Below are 22162 nucleotides of genomic sequence, written 5' to 3' on the forward strand. Positions count from 1 at the left end.
AGATTTTCCACTGAATGAATCTTATGCTTCATTTGCAGTGTTCCATTTGTAATCTTTCAACCTTGCTTAGCTTTCTTAATTAATGTGAATAGCTAACTAGTCCTTTGGTATGTCCAAGTGAAAACTAAACTATTATGGAATAATGTTCTGGGAACTTAAAACCTACAGAGGATCAGTCCTCACAGAGTTAAAAAGAGAAAAAAGAAAAAGACACACAAGTAGCCCTGCTGGTTAAGGAAGAACTTCATGCTGATGTCGGTTTTGTTTTCCAGGTGGCATTACATGCTTGTGGAGTGGCAACAGACATGGTGATTGAGCACTGCATCAAAACGCGGGCTTCCTTTGTCACGTGCCCTTGCTGTTATGGTTTCATTCAGAACACCTCAAAGTTTAATTTTCCCAAAAGGTGAAATATAGTGTTCGCCCTAAGGCATCAATATGGGGAGTAAAACTAAAGCACAAAACTCATTTGATACAACGTTGCAATGAGGTTTCCGTTTTGAACTCACTTCCTCTCTCCACAATGGCAGGTACTGTTTATAAGTTATGTAAGGAAGAGAGGATCTCCTCCATGGCTGCTCCTTGATTTTTCTCCTGGATCCAGCTCCTGAAATTTAGCAGCAAGTCTGAGAGTGAGCTGTAGGTTCAGCACTTCTCGTCACCGATGAGAGGCAGCAGGTGTTGTGGTTACGTCCTCAGCACCTGCAAGTCTCCCACCTGGGTGCAAATATTGGCTCTGCAGACTTCTACAAGTGCTTTCACCTCAGGCAGTGTACTTCAGCTCTTCTTGCCTACAGTTTCTCATCTACAGAATGGAGGTCATAACAGTAACTACCTCAAGGTTTTGTGAGGATGGGATGCTATATATGTAAGGCACTTAGAAGCAGCATAGAGTAAGCACTCAGTAAAATGTGAGCTCTTGCCAGGTACGGTAGTAACAGTAGGAGTTTTACATACTGCCCATGGGTACTGATTAATCTGCAAGCCAGACAGCCATTTTTACAGTCCTTATCCCACCTACAAGCGGGAGACATTTTACTCCTCACCACTTTGACCTAACCGATTGGACGGCTGTTGTCTTGGTGTTCATGACATTTTACTCTCTGAATCATAGTTATTGAGAATCATGCTGATGATTTTTTATAGAATAGATTATAGAGTAGAATTAGATTAATTATAGACTAAATAGGTTAGTTTTGAAAATTCTATAAAGTGTCAAAAAAAGACTTCTTGATCATTTGCATGATTACTTTTAAGAAGTCTTAGAAAATTTCCATCAGCATTTAAACCTAAAGGCTTCTATCTGAGTGAAGTAATAAAGTACAAACAATAGACTTCTTTTTCTTTGTCTTTGATTTTTTTTATTTCATTGTTTTGTTCTTTACCACAATTTGCAACTAGTTGAGAGAAAACCAAAGAAACTTTGGAAAAGCAAATAATAACAAGGTTTATTCAATAGCTGAAATTTCACTCTGTTCTGAATCTATACAGATAAAATGTATATTTTACAACCCATCAAGACATCTTAAGTCTAGCACTATAAAGATTTTTAAGAATGTTAATTTGAGTTATTCAGCCTGTGGCTTCACGTAATTGATTTTAAAATCTTACTTTAGTGTCTGTCAACTTTTTCATATCTCTGTAGATTTATTGCCATTTTCTCCTTTTGTCACTGGAAGATGCTCCTGGGCCTTTATCCCTCTGCCCTAATCACCCCAGTGTCAGGTACCAGCAGACAACTAGGGATGACCCCTCTCCCCAGAGCCACTGACATTATTCAAATTAGCCAGTCCCAAGCTTGTTCATCCTGCCTTGGAATCCATAATAAAGGCTCTTGCCCACATTGTATCCCACGCCCTCTGCTTCCTCACCAGCCCTGATGCTTCCCCATGTGGCCCTGTGTGGCATGACATGCCCTCTCCTCTTGGAAACTGTTGGGAAGAAACTGTCTTTTCAATGGTAAACATCTCCTGATCTGTTGGCCTCACCATACCTGAATAGAGTAAAACCTACATTAAAACACCTTGATCTGTGTGCACCCATGTGGGGAAGAAAAAAAATAAATGGTTGTGCATCTCTAATAGTGTAAACAATCTTTGAAAAATTCTTCAAAATTAATAGCATACTGAGAGTGTGCTTTTGGCTTTTTATAAAGACATTTCAGACTGGCGTAGTTTTTAGTTTAAGATAGCATTATGTACTCCTCAGATAAAATACCTACTATTGTTTATAGTTTCTGCTCTTACTCTTTGATATCTTGACTCCTAATCTTTGGTGTCTAAAATAATGACTCTTTTTTCTTTTCTATTTCAGTGAACAATTCAAGAAAACTTTATCGTACAAGGTAACCTTAAGGAGTTACAGATGTCTTTCTAATATACTTTTTATTCCTTCTTTATATTTTCCCCTCCCAAGTTTCTAATGGAATATATAATCTATAGTTATCTTGGAATTACTCATCAACATGTAATATGGCGGGGGTTGTTTTATTTTTTTATGTTTTCTTTTGTTTTGTAAATCAAGATTAAAGTCCAAGTAGGTAGCAAGATTTGTGAAGGGTCTGAGAGTTTACCCTGCGAGCTTACATGCCAGCCTGCCACAATTCCATGGATGCCGGCAGATGGGAGACTTCTGAGTCAGAGGCCTGGCAGTAGGAGTAGCCAGACTATCATCATTTTTGTCCTGACTTCCTGAGACCCAGTTCCCACAGGGCAGCACAAAAAGGGCCACACGACACTTACATACACAGTGAATTGCATTACAGGAGAGGGAAACTGAGCTTAGGAAACCCAAATGTTTTAAGATTTAATCTTTAAGCAAGCATTCCTGCCCTTTGCTCCCGAGCAAGACAGTACGTATTTTCCAAAGTTGCTCACTATATAAACATCTTTGAGAAGATAATCTGGGACACAGGCAATTTTTCTGTAAAAAGTCAGACAGTAAATATTTTGGGTTTTGTCAGCCGCTTAAAAATCTCCCACCTATTCTGCTTTGTCCTTGCCATTGTTGTTGCTTTTGTTGGTGGTGGTGTACGATCCTTTAAAAATGTAAAGACCGTTTTTAACTTGAGAGCCATACAGAAAGAGGTCATAGGCTAGATTTGGCCTGTAGGCCATAGTCTGCCAACGCCTGGTCTGGAACAAACGCAGCGCCTCTACTCATAGGCGTGAAGAAACACAAGAACTGTTTCTCAACAGTAGTCAGAACATTACATAGTTTTGAGGCATCAATCTGAGCAAAATAGTTGCCAGCTTTCTGAATATCACCACTAACTCATTGGCCAATAACATGACATAATGCAGTCTAAAAATATGGTAATGGTATTTGCCAGAAATACATGAATAATCCCATTAAAACTTGATAAATTAGATACTTAGTTCACTTTTTGCACAGACTTACTAAAAATATATAGTCTCATTTTACATGCCAGGCCCCACCTTTCAAGATTTTTCCCTTCTCCATCCAACGGTTAAGTAGCGGGGGACAGTGACCAAAAACTGTTCATTTCTACCACCGTGGCACATATATCTCCTTCACCTCTACTTTATAACCTTAAACAGGCACCTCCAACTCCAAGAGTGTTGATGCTTTCATCCAAAACCAGACTTTCCTGGTCTTTACCTACTGGATTTTAAGTTTGTATGTCTTAGGGAACTGTAAGGTTTTTTGGGAAACATTAGGACCCCGGGAACTTTATTTTCATAAGATTCAAAACACTTTATATTTCTTTTATAAGACTGCCAATAAAGTAGACAATGAGTTGAAAAAATAAAAACTAGGCCCCGTTTTTAGTGCCTCTTTGAGTGATGCTAGCTAAAAAGAAACTGAGAGGATGAGTGGACAAAACCTAGGGCAGTGAAGAGGTCAGGTGCCACAGTCTCACTGGCTGGAAAAGAATATAACATTTCTAAAGAATAGCGACAGGGCACCCAGGCTCTTCCAGAGAGCAGAAAACTCACTGGTACCCAGTCTACTGGATCCACTCCTTCTCCCACACCCCCAAAAGCTGCTTGGCCACCAGCCCTTTTCAGGATCTCAGATATAAAGGCTCCAGAGACAGGTCTGAACTTCTTGGATACTATGGCAAGATATTTCTTGACTGAACCATGATGGGTGGGCCACCAGGCAGGACTAAATGGAGCTGGTGCCCAAATATCTTGAGAATTACTTTGGAAGTGTTTTTCTCCACAATTCAGTTTAGTCAGCAAACCTTTACTGACTTCCTGTTCTGTGCCTTCTCCTTCCAGAATTTAACTTCTGTTGGGGAGAGCACATACACAAATAATTCCAGGAAAATCTGACAAGCACACCAGAGGTGATTGCCTCAACATTAAGTGAGTCTTGACTTCCAAACACTGTGAAGACAATGGACATGCTTTTTCTTGCCTTTTTTTCAAATTATGTAATTCTAAATCCTTCTTCTGCTCCTTTTTGATGCTGGTTCATGGCGGCTTAATACAAGTTACTCATTTGAACCACTTATTAGTGTTCTGTCCATTGGCTACTAAATTTTACAGTGTTGTTGATGTTTTAATGCATAAAAGTTGAGAGAGAGGTAACCCTTCAAAAAAGAACCAACATCACACAATCACTTCAATCACCTTATTAAAAAATGGAGGCCTCAAATTGAATGCACAAAAGACTGAAGGGGACAAGTGAGGAAGCGGAGTTCAAACCTTTGTCTGAGCTGGCAGGTGAGATCATTGACACACTTGGCGACTGCAGCTGTTCGGATGAACAGCTGCCATGGGAGTGTTGCGGTATCTCCTCTCTGCCCGAACACTCCCCTTTGGGTGCTCGCAGATTTCAGAGTCTGTGTAGACTCCTCAGCTCTCTGCCATATAGACTCTTGTTGTTTTGGCATGAAAGCAGTCTTTTCTAAAATTGTCAAGCAGAACAAGAATTTCCTTCCCACTTCCTCAGGTCATCCTTACGGTTGCCCTTAAAGTAGAAGTAGATGAACATCCAGCAGCCCTTTCGAGTGAGAGGACAGTGAGTGAGCCGGCTTCCTCTCCTCCAAAAGGACAAGGGAAGAGTCCAGAAAAGCGTAGGAGCAGCCAGCACTCTGCTGGGTGTCCCAGAGAACTACAGAAGCCTCAAATAGTGATGATCTCCAGCACCGCCTTCTTCCCTGGCAGTTGGAAGAAAAGCCACTTAGACTGTCTCCTCGAAGCCATGTTCCAGAGATTCAGATTTTATTAAAGGAAAAATATAAGTGAATTTTAGGTCTTTTCATTTAACACATGATCATCACACATTGTAACCATAGTTTTTGCCAAAAGTAGCTGCCTAACTGGCCTGAGGATTTCCCTTGCATCCGTTCTTAAGAACTGCATCTCAAGAACCGTCTACTTGAAGGGGAAAAGTTCCTGAGTACCGTTTTCTGAAAATGTGTTTCTTTCAGAAGTATTATTTGTGCAGTACTTTATTCATTTAAACAATAGAGAACTCCAGAAAAGTGAGGTCGTTTTTATACGTTTTGCCGTGTTGAAGCAAAAGACTCAAACAGACCCACATTCTATTGCTTGTTGTTTTAGGAGCACATGATCCTGTGCAGGTTTGCAGATCAGACGGCTGTCCAGCTCCCACCCCAACGGAGACTCGTAGGTATGTGTGCTCGCAGAGCAGCTGGTGAGTACATTACGTACAGTATGCCTAGGAATGAATGGACCGGCTCTATATGGGGAACCTGGTCCACTAATCACTGAGACACTAAAGTTCGTTTTTCCCAGAAAAGGCAATCTGTGTTGAAAAGGGCTTTGTAGGTATAAGAGTATTTTATCCCATTTTTGTTAACATAAAGACTTTTAAATTCATCTTCAGTATTTGTACATTGAGTAGAATTATGTGAAATCACTTTCTCACTGTTATGAACAAACTAAAGGATCTGTCAAAAACTACAGAAGAAAATATAAAGACGGAAAAATCAGCTATGCACGCCAAAATTAATTCATTAAAATATTGGGGAAAATATACTTGTATATTATTAATCATAGACCAATTTATTCGACATCTGTAATAGTAAATATCACCTCAATTGGAAGGCCTGCAATAGCATTTTAAGTTGAAGTAATGAATTTATCCAAGACTTTGCTTTAGAAAAAGAAATAACTTTTAGAAGGACAATAGCAGCTAACAGTTACTGCACATCTAGGTGCCGAGCTAAATGCCCTTACCCATTATCTCGGTAAATTCTAATGAAAATACTTATAGGGTATATACTGTTATTTTAGTACTGGGACAAAAGCTTGTCCAGGATCCTTAACCTGGTAGATGATGGAGGCACGCTATGTTCATATTATTCCAGACATGAAGCTCTTAACCACTTTTGCAATGTCTCCCAGTGATGGGTCATATCCCTGGAAGGCTAGGTTCCAAAATTAGGGCTTGAGAAGATTGAGTGGGTCAAAAATAATCTTAAAAATTATTTAGAAAAGCCCCACATTGGAGACCATCATAGTATATTGGAAAACAGATTCCCAATTCTTTGGCTGAGCACCAGATGTGATGCTTGCATCCAGCGACCGTGTTGGATGAGAAGTAGTTATCTTCAAACTCTAAAGTCAAAGTCAGCGTAACAAGATACACACAGAGAGGCATCTGAGACCTCAGGCTAAAGGAAGAAGTGATTTTCTTCTCTTTCTCACACTCCGGAGCATAAACATACGGAAAAAGCCCTTCCTCTCTCCTGCCGGCTACCTCTTTCTCTTTCCCACTCTTTTTCTCTTCCTCCTCCCTTCCCCATTCCCAACACTCTGAGCTAGTTGAGTGTACATTTGAATGTTCAGGGAGTGCTAGACGGGAAGTTGCTGGAGTTGAAAAGGAGGAGGAGCCTTTGGCGTGATCACTGGCATGAGGAGAGGGAAGGTCATGTTCCAAGTCATAGACTCCATCAAATGTCGACATCTATACTTTGCGTGGGTCATACTTTTGTTCTGTGAACATTTTAGGAAGCTTCAGAGGCCCCAAAAGGTAGACTACCAACAACTGAATTTCAGTTGTAAAGATACTTCTTCAATATGTGAAAACATGAGATTCTTTTACATAATAGAAAAGGAAAAATTAACTGGACTGGGATCAAAGCCAAAGGTAGATGAGCTGCAGTGTAAATCCAGGGTGGGTACTGAAGGAATGCAGGGAGTCTATTCTGACAGAGAATGTTTCATTCTAAACTGAAGAGTAGATGGTGGGCGGGGGGCGCTTGACAGATGTCTTAGAAGATGAACAGTATTTTAAGGGACAAAAAGAATGCAGGCGCTCAACTGTTGATGAACGGGGAGGGCTGTGGGGGGACGATTTCGCCTAAATGGAATTCAAGACATCTCTTTTTATATCATTTCTAACACAGTTCATCCTTTTTGGCATAGGGGCTTTTAAGGAAAAAGTACAAAATAAACATTTTAAATCTGAATGTCTCCTTGCCAATTTTTACCTACTGATTTCACAGTTTTTCTTTGAGGGTTCTTCTGCCTTCCACAGAAGAACTTGTCTGTTTCAGTTATCTGCTTTCACTTCTATAGCTGTTCAATTTTAGCAGTTTCTGTGGACATTCAAGTAAATTATTAAAAAATACTCTTTAGTCATTATTATAATTAGGAGGGAAAATGGAATTAAGTTCTGCATAGTCAGTAGCCTTTTGGAGGATGAAGTTTGTATATTGAATTTAAAGAAATTGAAAATATAAAAGTGAATTATACCTTTGAATATATTCAACCCCAAGTCATTTTTATTTCCTAAGCTACCTTTAACATAGAAATTTGCATTTGCCAAAGGAACACAAATTAGCTGCTTTGCTTGCCAGTCAGGTTTTCTCTTTTGTTTTCCAAAGATTACAAAGAAAATTGAATACCACTCTTTTATAAGGGTGCAGGAGTTCTGAAAATTGATTATATTACACACAACATTACACATCCACCTGAAATAACCAAAGCACAATTAAGAATTTTCTCAAATATTTTTCATTTCTCATTTTTCCTTGTCTTAAAAATTGCAGGTTCAAAAGTAGCATGTCTTTCAGATGTCTCTTTGTTAGCATGATACTTTAAATATTATTAAAGATAGATGTTATTTTTTTCACAATATTACAGGTAATATATTTCCATAGGGAATATAGACACAAGGTCTTTAAATGTATTTTTAACCAAAGTGGGAAATAGGATCTGTAGTCTATATTTGAAATTAATTTGTAAGTACATTTTAAAAAGTTAACATGCTCAAAAAAAAAGTTTGAACAGGGGCACCTGGGTGGCTCAGTCAGTTAAATATCTGCCTTCCATTCAGGTCATGATCTCAGGGTCCTGGGATTGAGCCCCACGTTGGGCTCTATGCTCAGCAGGGAGTCTTCTTCTTCCTCTGCCCTTCCCCACCCCTCCCTCTCTCTCCCTCTGTCCCAAATAAGTGAATAAAATCTTTTAAAAATATTAAAATTAAAAAAAAAAATTTTAAAGTTAACATTCTCAAAGATAAACTCAAAATGCAGGAAAGACCTCAATGTGAGACAGGAATCCATCAAAATCCTAGAGGAGAACATAGGCTGCAACCTCTTTGACATCGGCCACGGTAACTTCTTTCAAGACACATCTCCAAAGGCAAGTGAAACAAAAGCAAAAATGAACTTTTGGGACTTCATCAAGATAAAAAGCTTCTGCACAGCAAAGGAAACAGTCAACAAAACTAAGAGGCAGCCCACGGAATGGGAGAAGATATTTGCAAGATATTTGCAAATAACACTATGGATAAAGGGCTGATATCCAAGACCTATAAAGAACTTCTCAAACTCAACACTCAAAAAACTAATAACCCAGTCAAAAAATGGAAAGAAGACATGAACAGACACTTCTCCGTAAAAGGCATACAAATGGCTAACAGACACACAAGAAAATGCTCAACATCACTAACCATCAGGGAAATACAAATGAAAACCACAATGAGATACCACCTTACACCAGTTAGAATGGCAAAAATTAAGATAGGAAACAACAAATGTTGGCAAGGATGTGGAGAAAGGGGAGCCCTCTTACACTGTTGGTGGAAATGCAAGCTGGTACAGCCACTCTGGAAAATAGTATGGAGGTTCCTCAAGATGTTAAGAATAGAACTACCCTATGACCCAGCAATTGCACTACTGGGTATTTACCCCAAAGATACAGATGTAGTGAAAAGAAGGGGCACATGCACCCCAATGTTCATAGCCCCAATGTCCACAATAGCCAAACTGTGGAAGGAGACGAGATATCCTTCAACAGATGAATGGATAAAGAAAATGTGGTCCATATATACAATGGAATATTACTCAGCCATCAGAAAGAATGATTACCCAGCATTTGCATCAGCATGGATGGAACTGGAGGGGATTACGCTAAGTGAAATAAGTCAAGCAGAGAAAGACAATTATCATATGGTTTCACTTGCATGTGGAACACAAGAAATAGCATGGAGGACATTAGGAAAAGGGAAGGAAAAATGAAGGGGGGGTAATCAGAGGCGGAGACAAACTATGAGAGTCTATGGACTCCGGGAAACAAACTGAGGGTTTCAGAGGGGAGGGGGTGAGGGATGGGTTAGCCCAGTGATGGGTATTAAGGAGGGCACATATTGCAAGGAGCACTGGGTGTTATGCGCAAACAATGAATCATGGAACACTACATCAAAAACTAATGATGTACTGTATGGTGACTAACATAACATAATAAAAAAAAAGTTAACATTCTCTAAATTGTTAGCAGAATCAAATCTGTGAAATGTCATATGTGATTGTCTTTTGTCCATATTGATCAAGAATTAAGTTGACAGAAACTAAATAGGACTTGGGGCAAATAGCATTCTCCATATATTTGTACATATTGTCACTGTGTAGAGTCCCTTAGACAGATTGAAATTGCACTGTTCCTTGTAGGGTGTCTCATGATACCATTTTACTGTATTTCAGGAAAACAGTGCATGTGCCTAGTGGATCTGGATCGAGCAAGAGCTGCAGAAGAACGTGGTTACTCTGTTCAAGTAATATCCATGGAGCCAGAAAGCTGCTCTCCCAAAAATAACATGATCGTGGGAGTCCCCATTTAGAAGGAGATATTCACATGATGTTTTGCATCCGTCTTCATGATGAAAGCCCAGTGGCATTTAGGAGGTTCTTGGCATAACTAGAAAACAGCATTAGCCATCTTGAACTTATTGTGCTCAGGAAGTAAAGCAGCAGGAAAATCACGGAAGAAAGGCTGCCTGCAAAGCATCACAAATGCTCTTATAATGTATGATTAAAGGACCGCTGGTTTGCCTAGTGAGAATCCCTGGAAGTCTCAGCTGCCAACAGAATAGTACTCACCAGTGGAGGTTCCATCACTGGAATAACAATTTCCTTCTCAGTTCACAGCTTTCCTGGTCTTGTCAATTTGATGTTCAATTCAAAACAGCGAATTGAAGCCTCTGTAATCATTGCAGCCTTTATAATCCTTTAGCTAATCAAATGGAGACCAAAACTAGATTCAGTGGGATGGGTTGGTTGGTTGGTTGGTTGTGTTTTTTAATAATTGTACTTTTTCTATTATTTTTAAAAATATCTAGTCAGGCAACGACGGTATGGTGAAATTTTTAAGCCAGGATGAGTTGGACTTGTATTTCATTTCATATACTTCTTTAAATATGTTTCCCATAAATTACCAAATGAGATCATCACTGGTTCAGACGTTTTATATGAATACATAAAGTAATTGCAGGAAATTTCCCATTATCGGAACATGAAATTTGAACATGAATTCTAACTAAACAGTAAATACATTGATTAATTAATTCCAGTTTATAAATAATTATTGAGGAGCCATTATTTTCAAGACCCTGGCCTAGATTCTTCTAAGGATACAAAGATGAGTTGCAAGACACATGGTGCCTTGCCTATGGAATAAATCATGTAAAAGAAAAATTAATGAATTAGTTCTTTATGTCATAATATAATGTAAGGTCACAGGATTTGTTTTCCAGATATCAATCCTATTTTTTTAGTTACATTACTTTGGCAAAATTTATTGAATGTAGATTGGAGGTAAGAGGAGTACAGAGCTTGGAAGCTCATTTGAATATTTCCCCTTCTCACACTTCTCCTCAGTCCACCAGCCAAACTTTTTAAAGACAGATAACACATCCTTTCTCACATGCTGCTAATTATTTAACTTCTACGTGTCCTAGGTTATTCCATTTGAGATGAGATTTATTTCATTGATCTTGATGTTTTCAACCCCTGTATGACACATATCATGAGGAAGAAGGACTTTAATAAATAAGTCTTTCATCATTGTGACTTAAAATGCAGGAATAATTTATTCAGGGGAGGGGGACTTGAATTCTTGTTTTCTGAGATAAAATTTAAGAAAAGAATTAACCATCAGCCTTGAGTTTTTTAGTCATTTTTACCTATATATATACCATGCTCTTTTATCCTGGGCTTTCTTTTTTAAATGGAGGTATAATTTACAGACAATAGAATAACAGATTTTAAGTGTTGAGTTTGAGAACTTTTGACAAATATATATATATATATATATATATATCTCCATGCAACTGCCACCAGAAATAAGATATAGAATATTTCCACCAGTGCAGAAGGTTCTCTTACGTCTCTTTCTGTTCGACTTCACCCACCCCAAAGGTCATCCTCCATTTTTCTATCTATTTTTGTCCTTCATATACATGAAGTCATTTAGTGTGTAGTCTTTTGTTTCTGGCTTCTTATGCCCAAGGTAGTGTTTTTTGAGAAATAGCCACATTGGTATATGTATCAATAGTTTCTTCTTATTCTTAAGTAACATTCTATTATATAAATTTATCAAGATGTATTTATTCACTCTTCAATTGGTATTTATTTGGATTATTTCCACTTTGAGGATATTACAAATAAGCCTATAAGTATTCTTGTACAAGTCTTTTTGTGGACATATGTTTTCACTTCTCTTGGATAAATACCTAATAGACTTGCTAGGTCATTGAATAATGAATGTCGATTGCCAAACAATTTTTCCAAAGTGGTTGTACCATTTTCTATTCCCACCAGCAATGAATAAAAATTCTAGTCCTCCACAACACCCTCAGAACATTTGATATTGTCAATATTTTTTTATTTTAACTATTCTGGTAGACATGAAATGGTACCTCACTGGGATTTTAATTTTCATTTCTCAGATGATGAGTGATATTAAACATCATTTGTAAAGTGAATGTCCAAGTCTTTTACTCATTTTTAGAATTAGGTTGTTTGGGTTTTTTTATTGTTGGTTTATAAGAGTTCTTTATATACTCTGGTTAAGAGATCTTTGTCAGATATGTCTATTGAGAATATTTTTCCCAGTCTGTGGCTTACCTACTCATTTTCATAATGGATGTTTTAATTTTCAGGAAGCCTAATTTATCTTTTTGCTGGTTAATGTTTTCTATGTCCTCTATAATAAATCTTTACTGAGGTTATGACACTGAGGTTATGAAGATTTTTCTTATGTTTTCCTATAGAAACTTTATGGTTTTAGCTTTTTACATTTTAAGTCTATGATCCATCTGAAATTAATATTCACATGGAGGTAGGTAGATTTTGAAAAATATACATTTGTTCTGGCACCATTTATTTAAAAACCTTTTTTCCTCTCGTTGAATTGACTTGGCACCTCAGTTGAAAATTCATTGATGTATGTGTATGAGTCTATGAGGTCTCTAGTCTGTTCCATTAATTTGTTTGATTACTGTAGCTTCATAGGTGATCTTCTTATTTCTCATTTTCCAGATTGTTTTAACTGTTCTAGATCCATTGTATTTCCATATAAATTTTTTAAATGGCTCATCAATTTCCTTAAAAAAAAAAATAGCCTGCTGGGATTTTTAGTGTTGTCTGTAATCTTTGGATCAATTTAGGGAAAATTAACGTATTAGCAATATTGAGTCTTATAATCCATTAATATTTTCTAAATTTCAATATAGATGTTTTGTTTTATTTATTATTTGATAGTTTTCATGCCATTACGTTACGTTTTTTACATGTTGTTCCCAGTACCCAGAATAGCCTCCTCTTACCCCTCCCATTAACTTAAGCTCATTCTTAAGGTCTTCTGCTCTTAGACCTGACCTGAGGAAAGCCTGTCCTAACTTTCCTGGAGTTAGGTACCTGTTAGAGAATGTGCACCACCCAGAGGAGTCTTTTCCATCCACCCCAAGTGACTCAAGGCACCCCACGAAGAAAGCCCCCTATGATAAGTATTGAGAATACAAAAGGAAGTGACTCCACTGTTTTCCCACCCTTGTTCTCAGGCATGGAATTCTCCAGCTGTGATGGTTGTGGCTAGTCATAGATATGGGTGTTAATGTTTGCCCTCAGGACACGATTTCTCTATCTAAATCCTTTCCGAGGCTCCTTCTTGGATGCAGGCAGCAGGAAGGTTGCTGTAATGACAACAATCCCAGCAAGTGACCTGGTTTCACCCCCACACTTGTCTGTCAGAAGCAAAGCTGCTCCTCACGGATCTCTGTCCCCCACAGCTGTAAGATTAGAAGCGAAAGATCATTTTTCATTAACTTTCAAGCCTGGCTCAGAGATAGAGAGGTATAATTATTAATGACTAAACAATTTTATCTTATTTAGGGAGTCATTTCAGTCATATTAGAAATCAAAATATTTTCAGAGCACACATGTGAAATAGTATGTGAATAACAATAATTAAACATTTAACCTCATTCTCAAGATTTTGGCTTACAAGTGTTATCCACTCCATGGCTCAAGAAAATTGCCATCAATAGAACTTCCACATATATCTGTTTTTCTATTGGCATTCATAATAAAATTAGAGATATGTTCCTGTGGAAGTGGTATAATTAAATCATTAAGAGGGAGCAATACTTTTTTAAGCTACAATTTTTAAAAAACGATTCTCAATGCAAAGTAGTTAGGCGTTTTCAATAGATATTTTTTATACGCCAGAAATACATGTCTGTTGAAGAAAAACTGGAAGACGTGGCTAAATAAAAAGGAAAAATTTTTAAATCACTGTTACTACTTTGTTTGATATCTTCCTAGACTTTGTTCTATACACACAGAAGCACACAGAGATGAGATTTATTTAGCAAACACTAACATAGCATTTAATGTTTGCTAGGCACTCTTCTAAGTCCTTTGTAAATAATAACTCATTTTCAATCCTCATAATGACCCTAAGAGCTAGATGCCATTACTCATCTCATTTTATAGAAACTAAGGCCAATGTTTCGTAGTCAGAGCAGACCCAGCTTTGAAGTCAGCTAGTAGTTGGCACAGCTTATACTCTATTTCAGGCTCCTTAGCAATCCTATCAGGACTGGCTGAGATTTGCTATAGTAACAAAATCTCTCTGCCTTCTGAAGTTCTACACAAGAAAGTTGTATTTTTCACTCGTATTCCATACCCGTCCAAGTCAGCTATGACTCTACGCCCCATTAGCTTCACACCCGACCAAGAAGCTTCTATTAGAAACATAGCTGGTCTCATGGAAAAGGAACTAGACATGGCAAACTATCAGCTAGCTACTAAAGATTCTGCTGAGATGTGCTATACTTCACTTCCCTCATTTTGTTGACTTAAGCAAACTATGTGGCCCCTCCTGGGTTTAACAGAGTGGGGATGTACAACCTTGGTGGAGGGAGGTTGCGTATAATTGCAGATAGCAACGTCATGTACCACCAACAATGTAGTTGAAAGGGGAAGAGGAGAGGAGGAGGAGGAAAAGAAGGAAGGAAAGAACAGAAAGAAAAGGCCAATGCATCATCCAGTTCAGAAATGGAGATTCTGAATGCAATTGACTTGGAGTAGGGCATTTTATTCAATCAATCAAAGAGGGAAGGCATGTGCCATAAGCGTTTCCTGTCATTGCTCTGTGGACCTTTCACACTTACTACTGGAAATGAATTTTCCAGAAAAACACTGAAAGAAGTTGTTTTCTATTATTATACAAGATTGGAGAAACTTCTATTAACTGTAGTTTTGGATTTGCAAATTTTGCCTCATATATTAAAGTGCTTGATCTGTAATGCCAAATATTCCTTTAGGAAGGTATGAGTTTTTACTCCTAGGAATGTATAATTATTCATATTCCTATACCCTTACCCAATACAGACATTATCAATTTTTGTTTAATCTTGGCCAATTTAATGGGCAAAGTGCTATTTTGTTTTGATATTCATTCTTGAAGTTATTCATGTGATTGCACACTTTTCACATGGTTATTGACCATTTGTATTTTGTGACTTGCCTGTTCACCCATTTATTAATTTAATCGACACATCTAGTGAGCTCTTGTTTAAGGTCAAGTATTGTGTCCACATTTCTTATTCATTTTTTGTCTGGTACTTTCATCTTTCATATAAAGATTACTTAAGATTTATTGCATTACAATTTTTTAAGTTGGCTTTTATGGAGGAAGGTGTTTTTGTTTTGCTATTATAAAGTTAAAAATACACACTTGGTCACATATGTCACTCTCTTCATTGTGATTTCTGCTTAGAAAGATTTTTCCCACCCAGCGATAAAAAAAAAAATATCCACCTATATTTTTGGTATTCTAGTTCTTTAATAGTTTTAGTTTTTATACTTAAACCTGTAACCCAGCAAGAATTTCTTCTGGTGGGTGGTTTGAGGTGGAAATCTACGATTTATTTTCACATTAGTTACTTTCACATACCGTTTTACAACTTCATCGTTTCCATTGATTTGAGATGTCTGTAGTAAACTAGTATACTTGAGACTTTCTTCACTTGTATTACTTTGTCTTGAATTCTAGTACCAACATCACACTCCCTAAACTATTACAGCTTTATAATACATTTTGACATGTAACAAGGTAAACTTTATTTTGGCTGGTCATGGGAAGGGTTTGTGACCTGAGACACGGAGAAGGTTATGAACTTCTCCTGAAATTATGCCCTGCAGTTCAAAACAAACAAGTATTTTCCTAAAGAGGGGGACCATAGTTTCAATTAGACTCTCAAAAGGGTCCATAACTACAAATAACGTTAGGTATTACTGATGTAAAGAAAGTGAAAATGTAACAGAATTCAATGTTCTGCACTAAAGAATTAGCCAAACGTTAGAATCTTTTTTCAATATTTACAATAAAAGAATCATTATTTGCTTTTTCATAGCGCTCTAAAGAAGCCAGGTTTTGTTCATTTGTGTTTGTTTGCTTTTAGGTCTAGTTTATGTGACCCAAGTAACAACAGTTTATAGTCAAGTAAGAAAATCCAAAATTAACAACAAACAGGAGAATATTTACTGGGTGCCTCATCCAAAGGGTCCTGAGAATTTATATAATGCGAGTCAGATACTGTGTCAGCTGGTGGCCCCTCCTAGAAGAAAGCTTTCTGCCCAACTAATCTAAATTGGCCTCTTCCAGTTCTCTGTCTCCCTATGATATGTTTGTGTATGTTTATTACGATTTCATCAGTAGAATCTAAATCCCAAGCAGTCTGTTTTATCCACCATTATCCTTCAGTACTTAATCCAGCGTCAGGCACATAGTAAGAACTCAGTAAATATTTATAGAATGAATATTATATTTTAACACCTTCCACGTGGGGTAAAAATACATATGAAGTTTCTCTTTCTGCTCTGCAGACACATATTCAGGCATCAAGCATGCGGGACTTTTGTTTTATTTTGGTTTGTATTGTCTTTGTTTTGTTTAATATTTTAAGATATGCTTGGCAAATCCAGTGCTGATGAAGACTAAGAAGTGACAGTTACTGCCTATGTCATCTGAATAGTTTTTATGAAGGAGATACTAGTAAGTTATTTCCCTGTCCATGGAGCAAAAGGCAAAAGGGAGTGTGCTCAAGGAGATAAAGTGCTCAACAAATGTTAGCTTGATATTTTCCGTGATAAACTTGCCCCAGCATAGAGCATGGCTCTGATGAGGTGCTTAATACATATCTATAAGTGTTACTGAATGACCGTAAAGAGCTAAAACAGTGGAACGTACGATCTATAGGGAGATGTCAGTTCTCTGTTACTAGAGCTGTTTCAATGAGAAGAAGCTCGCTCTTCACACATCTGACAACTGGGCTCAGTCACAGATCATCTCTCACCATCTGCCTACATTTCAGTCCAAAGGGGAGCATATGCAAAGCCTTGGAGTCCCACAGACTATTTCTCCTGTACAATGCTTACTCCTTTGTATAAAATAGCTCACTCAATTATCTGAGAATAATAGAAAACCCTGTATAATTTTGGAATGTGGCACATATTTTGTTGAGAACTACCATATCCCATTAGAAGTTCTCGGTAATTAGGAAAAGGAAGCTAGAACGTCTTGGATAGAAAAGGAAATCCAGCATATGGGTAAAAATTTACCATAGATACTTAAAACTGTGGCTTGTCTACTTAATCAACTAGGAGTTGAATATAATAGTAATAAAGGTGAATTTTATACATAATCAAATTTATTTTGCTGCAAGTTTTAAAGTCATCTTGTTTATTTCTTTGATTTAATCCTGTCTTATTTATATTCAGTCCTTCATAAATCATCTACAGTTTACTTTGAGTTTAATGAGACTAAAAATACATAGTACATTCCTGGCTAAATGGCAACTGTTCTCCCCTTATTACATTTTGAGTGTCGAACTGCCACAATGCGGAGTGGTGACAATGAGGCTCTGAGTAGATGTCTCACTGACTACTTGAAGGCATGTTTGCTGCTGAGTTAAGAGCAGTTACTTTGGGAAAGCATCTGTGTGTGTATTTGGAGAAGTGAAAGGAAGTAGTGGGGAGAGAGGAAACAATGCGTGTAAATTAAGATAGCTCGATTTCCCCTCCGTCTCGCCCTAAGAGAGCATCTGCACCTTATTTCTAGAATCATACAGAAATAGTTTATGTAGCCAAATTATGAATTTCAACACCTTTAGTAAATTAAACTCCCAAATTTCCTGACGGATTATAGTCAATGTGATTTTTTTTAAGACATCCAGAGCAAGAGGTCTTACTTTCTCTCTCAGTAAATCTTTAGTGTATTTTCCATATCTCACCTCAAGAAAATTCCATTTTAGCCAAATTCTTCAGGCTACATTTAAAATGCATCTCGGTTGCTTATGTCAGTAGAAAAGAATAACAGCTTTGAACTAATTTTGCTTGTTTTAAATTGGAATATACTTCAAAAGTATGGCTTCTACGTTTTCTTTATTATTGTTTATGTAGCATTGTCAGAATTAGCATCAGACCGAACAGTCCTAATTTTAACTTTTGAGTCTTATTTCCTAAGTCTTTCAATATTTCTAAGGCTCCCTTCCAAACCTAGCCCAATTCCCACCTCCTCTTTTGGTGTGAATCTCGGATGCACTATAGAAAGGAGTAGGTGACCTGAACAGAATGATGAATATGCCAGTCACTCCTTTACCGATCTAAGACTTTCTAAGTCTTGATGTCTGGTCCTGCTTTGCTCTCCTTCCTTAACATAGTCGTGGCTATTCCTGCCCTTCTGCTCTTTCATCTAACATGGAAGACCTGCTTGTCATGGTCCATGAAAAAGCCTTATTGGAACTGCATTGAATTTAGAGATTGCTTAAGGAAGGATTAACATCTTAACATCTAGTTTCTTATTCCTGAACATAGTGCTGTATATGAACCTTCAATTCATATACAGCTTTATCATATATAGATTGTTGGTTTTAGCAAATGCTTTTTCTATGTCTACTGAGGTGACCATCTGGTTTTTCTCCTCATATGTTAATGAGGCTAATTCCGTTCATATATTTTCTAATGTTAAAGGGAAAAACTTAAATTGCTCAAGATAAATATTTTTCTAGTTACTCATGTTTTATTTTTAATGTTATCATCTTTTTTCATAAGTGCAATTGTCACTCTCTGATGTTATCCTGATCTGGTTTGGGTAGGAAGATCAAGACTCCTCTACCCCCGTTGACTGATTATGAAAAATATTTGTTGTGTTCTCTTGAACTGTTTTTATAAAATTGGGATTGTCTTTCTTGAATGCTTGGCTCATCAGGTTATAAAACCATGTAGTATATTTGGGGACAGACCCAAAGGAGGAGGTGTTCATTACATTTCTTTAATGATTATTGGTATATTTATATTTTACATTTCTTCTTGACTTGCTTTTCCAAGGGGTATTTTTTGAAGACAATGTCTGGGTTGGCTCCTTTATTTCCTTAGCTAGGCTGGTGATGAAAACTTTAAAAAAAAAATCCTAGGCTCCTAACTGACTTTGAAAAGCACCTTGTATTATTTTTTGACCCTCTAGCAATTTGTATTCTCAGCTAACAGTTATGCTGTCTGGACCATGTTTTCTAAATTTATTGCCTCATGCGAGTGAATCACCTAACCTTCGTAGAGCCAAGATAAATTAGAACTATCTCTTTTTCTTGATCTACCTGGGACTTTTATCCTAATAGATCAGGTTAGTCTGACAGTATTTATTCTTCATGAAGACTTGCTGGCAGCTATCAGCAAGGCGCTTGCAAGTTTTTTCTTTCAATGATTTTTAAATGTGTGTTTACAGCATAGAATTTATACTCACATTGCTATAGTTTGGGGAGGTCTTTACTGTGAATATCATCAAGTGTGCTTTCCGAGGACAAATTTTAGAAACACAGTAATAAAAAATAGACCATAGGATGGAATCCTGCACAGGTGCCATAAAGAGGCCTGCTGTCCTTAAGAAGACACATGGAATGTGGGTAGAGAGAAATGCGGACAAAATCCCGAGTGTGTTCCTATCTCCCCAGTCATAAATTAAAATGTACTATAAATTCATGTCCCTGGTAAGAAGCACTAATGGTTGGCTCTGATGATGTTCCAAAACAACTGAAAGAAGGCACCAGTTGCCATCAGAAGCAAATTAAAAGATTATTATCAACTATGATGGGAGGGGAGGATCATCTCAGCGGTTTCTTATCCCATCCTAGGCATTCCAGAGGAAAGGAGGTACACCAGCTGCTGCCCTTTTACAGTGGATTTGTATGGCTTTCATTGTGTGTGTGTGTGTGTGTGTGTGTGTGTGTGTGTGTGTGTGTGTGTGTTCAAAAGTTTCCCAGTTCATAACTACTGTAATCCACTCAGGTTTTTTTTGAAAGAATTAATTCATGCATTGCCATTCATGCCTACATCCACAGGCCAAAACCAGCCCTTTGCCTGTTATGAATAAAATTTTATTGGAACACATATTCACTTGTTTACATAGTAAAGATTTTATTTATTTATGTATTTATTTATTTATTTGAGAGAGAGAGAGCAGGTTGAGGGGCAGAGGGAAAGGGAGAGAGAGAATCTCAAGAAGACTCCCCGCTGAGTGTGGAGACTGACAGGGAGCTTGATATCACGACCCTGAGATCATGACCTTAGCTGAAACCAAGTGTCTGACCCTTAACCGGCTGAGCCACCCAGGCACCCCATTTATGTATTTTCTATAGCTGTTTTTGCACTACAAATGCAGAGTTGAGTGGTTTCAGATGAGACTGGCCCCCAAAGTCAAAAATACGTACTCTCTTGCTCTTTAGAGGAAAAACTTGCCAATCACTGAATTAAATCTTTAGATGTCGAGAAAGCCAGAGAATAGCTTAATCTAGGGCAAGTAATCTTAAATGGGTGTTTATAAATAGGTATCAGGGGTCCATCATCCCAAGAAACAATTTGTGTTATTTATTGTATATATGCATTTTGCTGGCTAGAGGGTCCCAAGTCTTTCATCAGATTCTCCAAGGGGTCTTGTGACCCAAAATGTATAAAGGACAAATGTTTTAGGTGAATATTTCTTATTTGTTCTTTGGAAGGCTTGTAGAATGGACTAGAAGAGAAAGCTGTTCATAAAATTGGCCCAACACAAGGAGATACCACTTTGCACCTGTTAGGATGGCTATCATCAAAAAGATAGAAGGAGGTGGTGAGGATGTGGAGAAATTGGAACACCTGTATGCTATTGGTGGGAATGTGAAAGGATTCAACCCCTATGGAAAACAGTATGGAGGTTCCTCAAAAAATTAAAATAGAGCTACCTACCATATGATCCAACAATCCCACTTCTGGGTATATACCTGAAGGAAACTAAATCAGTATCTAAGAGAGATGTGTGCACACCCACGTTCATTGTAGCATTATTCACAGCAGCCGACATGTGGAAACAACCTGGATGTCCATCAGTGGGTGAATGGAGGGAGAAAATGTGGTGTATATGTGTACAGTGGAGTATTATTTCCCCTTTAAAATGAAGGAAAACGTGACAACACGAGGAACCTGAGCATGTTGTGCTAAGTGGAAATAAGCCAGCCACAGAAGGACAAACACTAGAGGACCCCGCATATATGGTTATCTAAAATAGTCCGAATGGTGGTGGTGAGGGGCTGGGGAGCCAGAGGGAGATTCGGAGTTACTATTCAACAGGTATAGAGTTTCAGTTACGCAAGATGAACAAGTCTAGAGATCTGCTATACGGTATGTGCCTACAGCTAACAATATTGTTTCATACCCTTAAAATTTTGTTAAAGGGTAGATTTCATAACAAGCATTCTTATCACAAGAAAAAAAAACCTGACCCTGGGTTTTTTGGTGTTTTTTTTTTTTTTGAAAGGATGGGAAAGTAAATAATGTTAGCTGAGGGAATTTTGTGTGTGTGTGAAAAATATTTTATAACTCTCTGTAGTTAACTCTAAGTCATGTATTTCTATTGACTGTGTGCCACCTGTTGTTCATAATGCCTTACTTTCACAACCTTTCCTGAGAAGTATTCATCTCTTGTTTTACAGATGCTTGAACTCAAGCTCATTGAAGATACAGAACTGATTCTAAGCAGCAGCTAGTCGTGGTGAGGATGTGAAATGGAGTATGATTCTTAGCACTGTGTGTCCCACACCCCGCTCACCAAAGATTCATAGACTATCAGACTTGTCTATGACATGCAATTAAGGAATTTAATGCCAGTTTTAAATTGAGAAAAATCTTCAATTGTTGCTTCCTTGGGAACCCCAGTGCTTGAGGTCCATTCCCACTGGGCACGTTACACAGCTCTTCCCCCTGAACTCAGATCAGAGAACTCACTGACTTTCCGTAGTCTGGGGAAAATTTCTCTCTTGCCTGTGGCCTTCTTTAAAGTCATCCTTTTCTCTCCCCTCCTTGTCCTTGATACATAGCTTTGCCTTAGCAATGAATACGGACTTG

The 22162-nt window shown here is 37.7% G+C and overlaps 1 protein-coding gene across 4 annotated transcripts in view; it reads left to right on the forward strand.

Moving 5' to 3' along the window:
- The window catches only part of GSTCD (glutathione S-transferase C-terminal domain containing), a 133894-nt gene extending 121432 nt beyond the window's left edge, over positions 1 to 12462 (forward strand). For all 4 annotated transcript variants that reach the window (XM_048212232.2, XM_057309990.1, XM_057309989.1 and 1 more), the window contains 4 exons: positions 273 to 406; positions 2314 to 2344; positions 5538 to 5607; positions 9929 to 12462. In XM_048212232.2, coding sequence (XP_048068189.1) covers positions 273 to 406; positions 2314 to 2344; positions 5538 to 5607; positions 9929 to 10065 — 372 coding nt within the window. In that variant the 3' untranslated portion in view covers positions 10066 to 12462. The remainder of the gene's footprint in view (positions 1 to 272; positions 407 to 2313; positions 2345 to 5537; positions 5608 to 9928) is intronic.
- The last annotated feature ends 9700 nt before the right edge of the window (positions 12463 to 22162 follow it).

This window comes from Ursus arctos, unplaced genomic scaffold (assembly GCF_023065955.2).
Source record: "Ursus arctos isolate Adak ecotype North America unplaced genomic scaffold, UrsArc2.0 scaffold_11, whole genome shotgun sequence".
NCBI lineage: Eukaryota > Metazoa > Chordata > Mammalia > Carnivora > Ursidae > Ursus > Ursus arctos.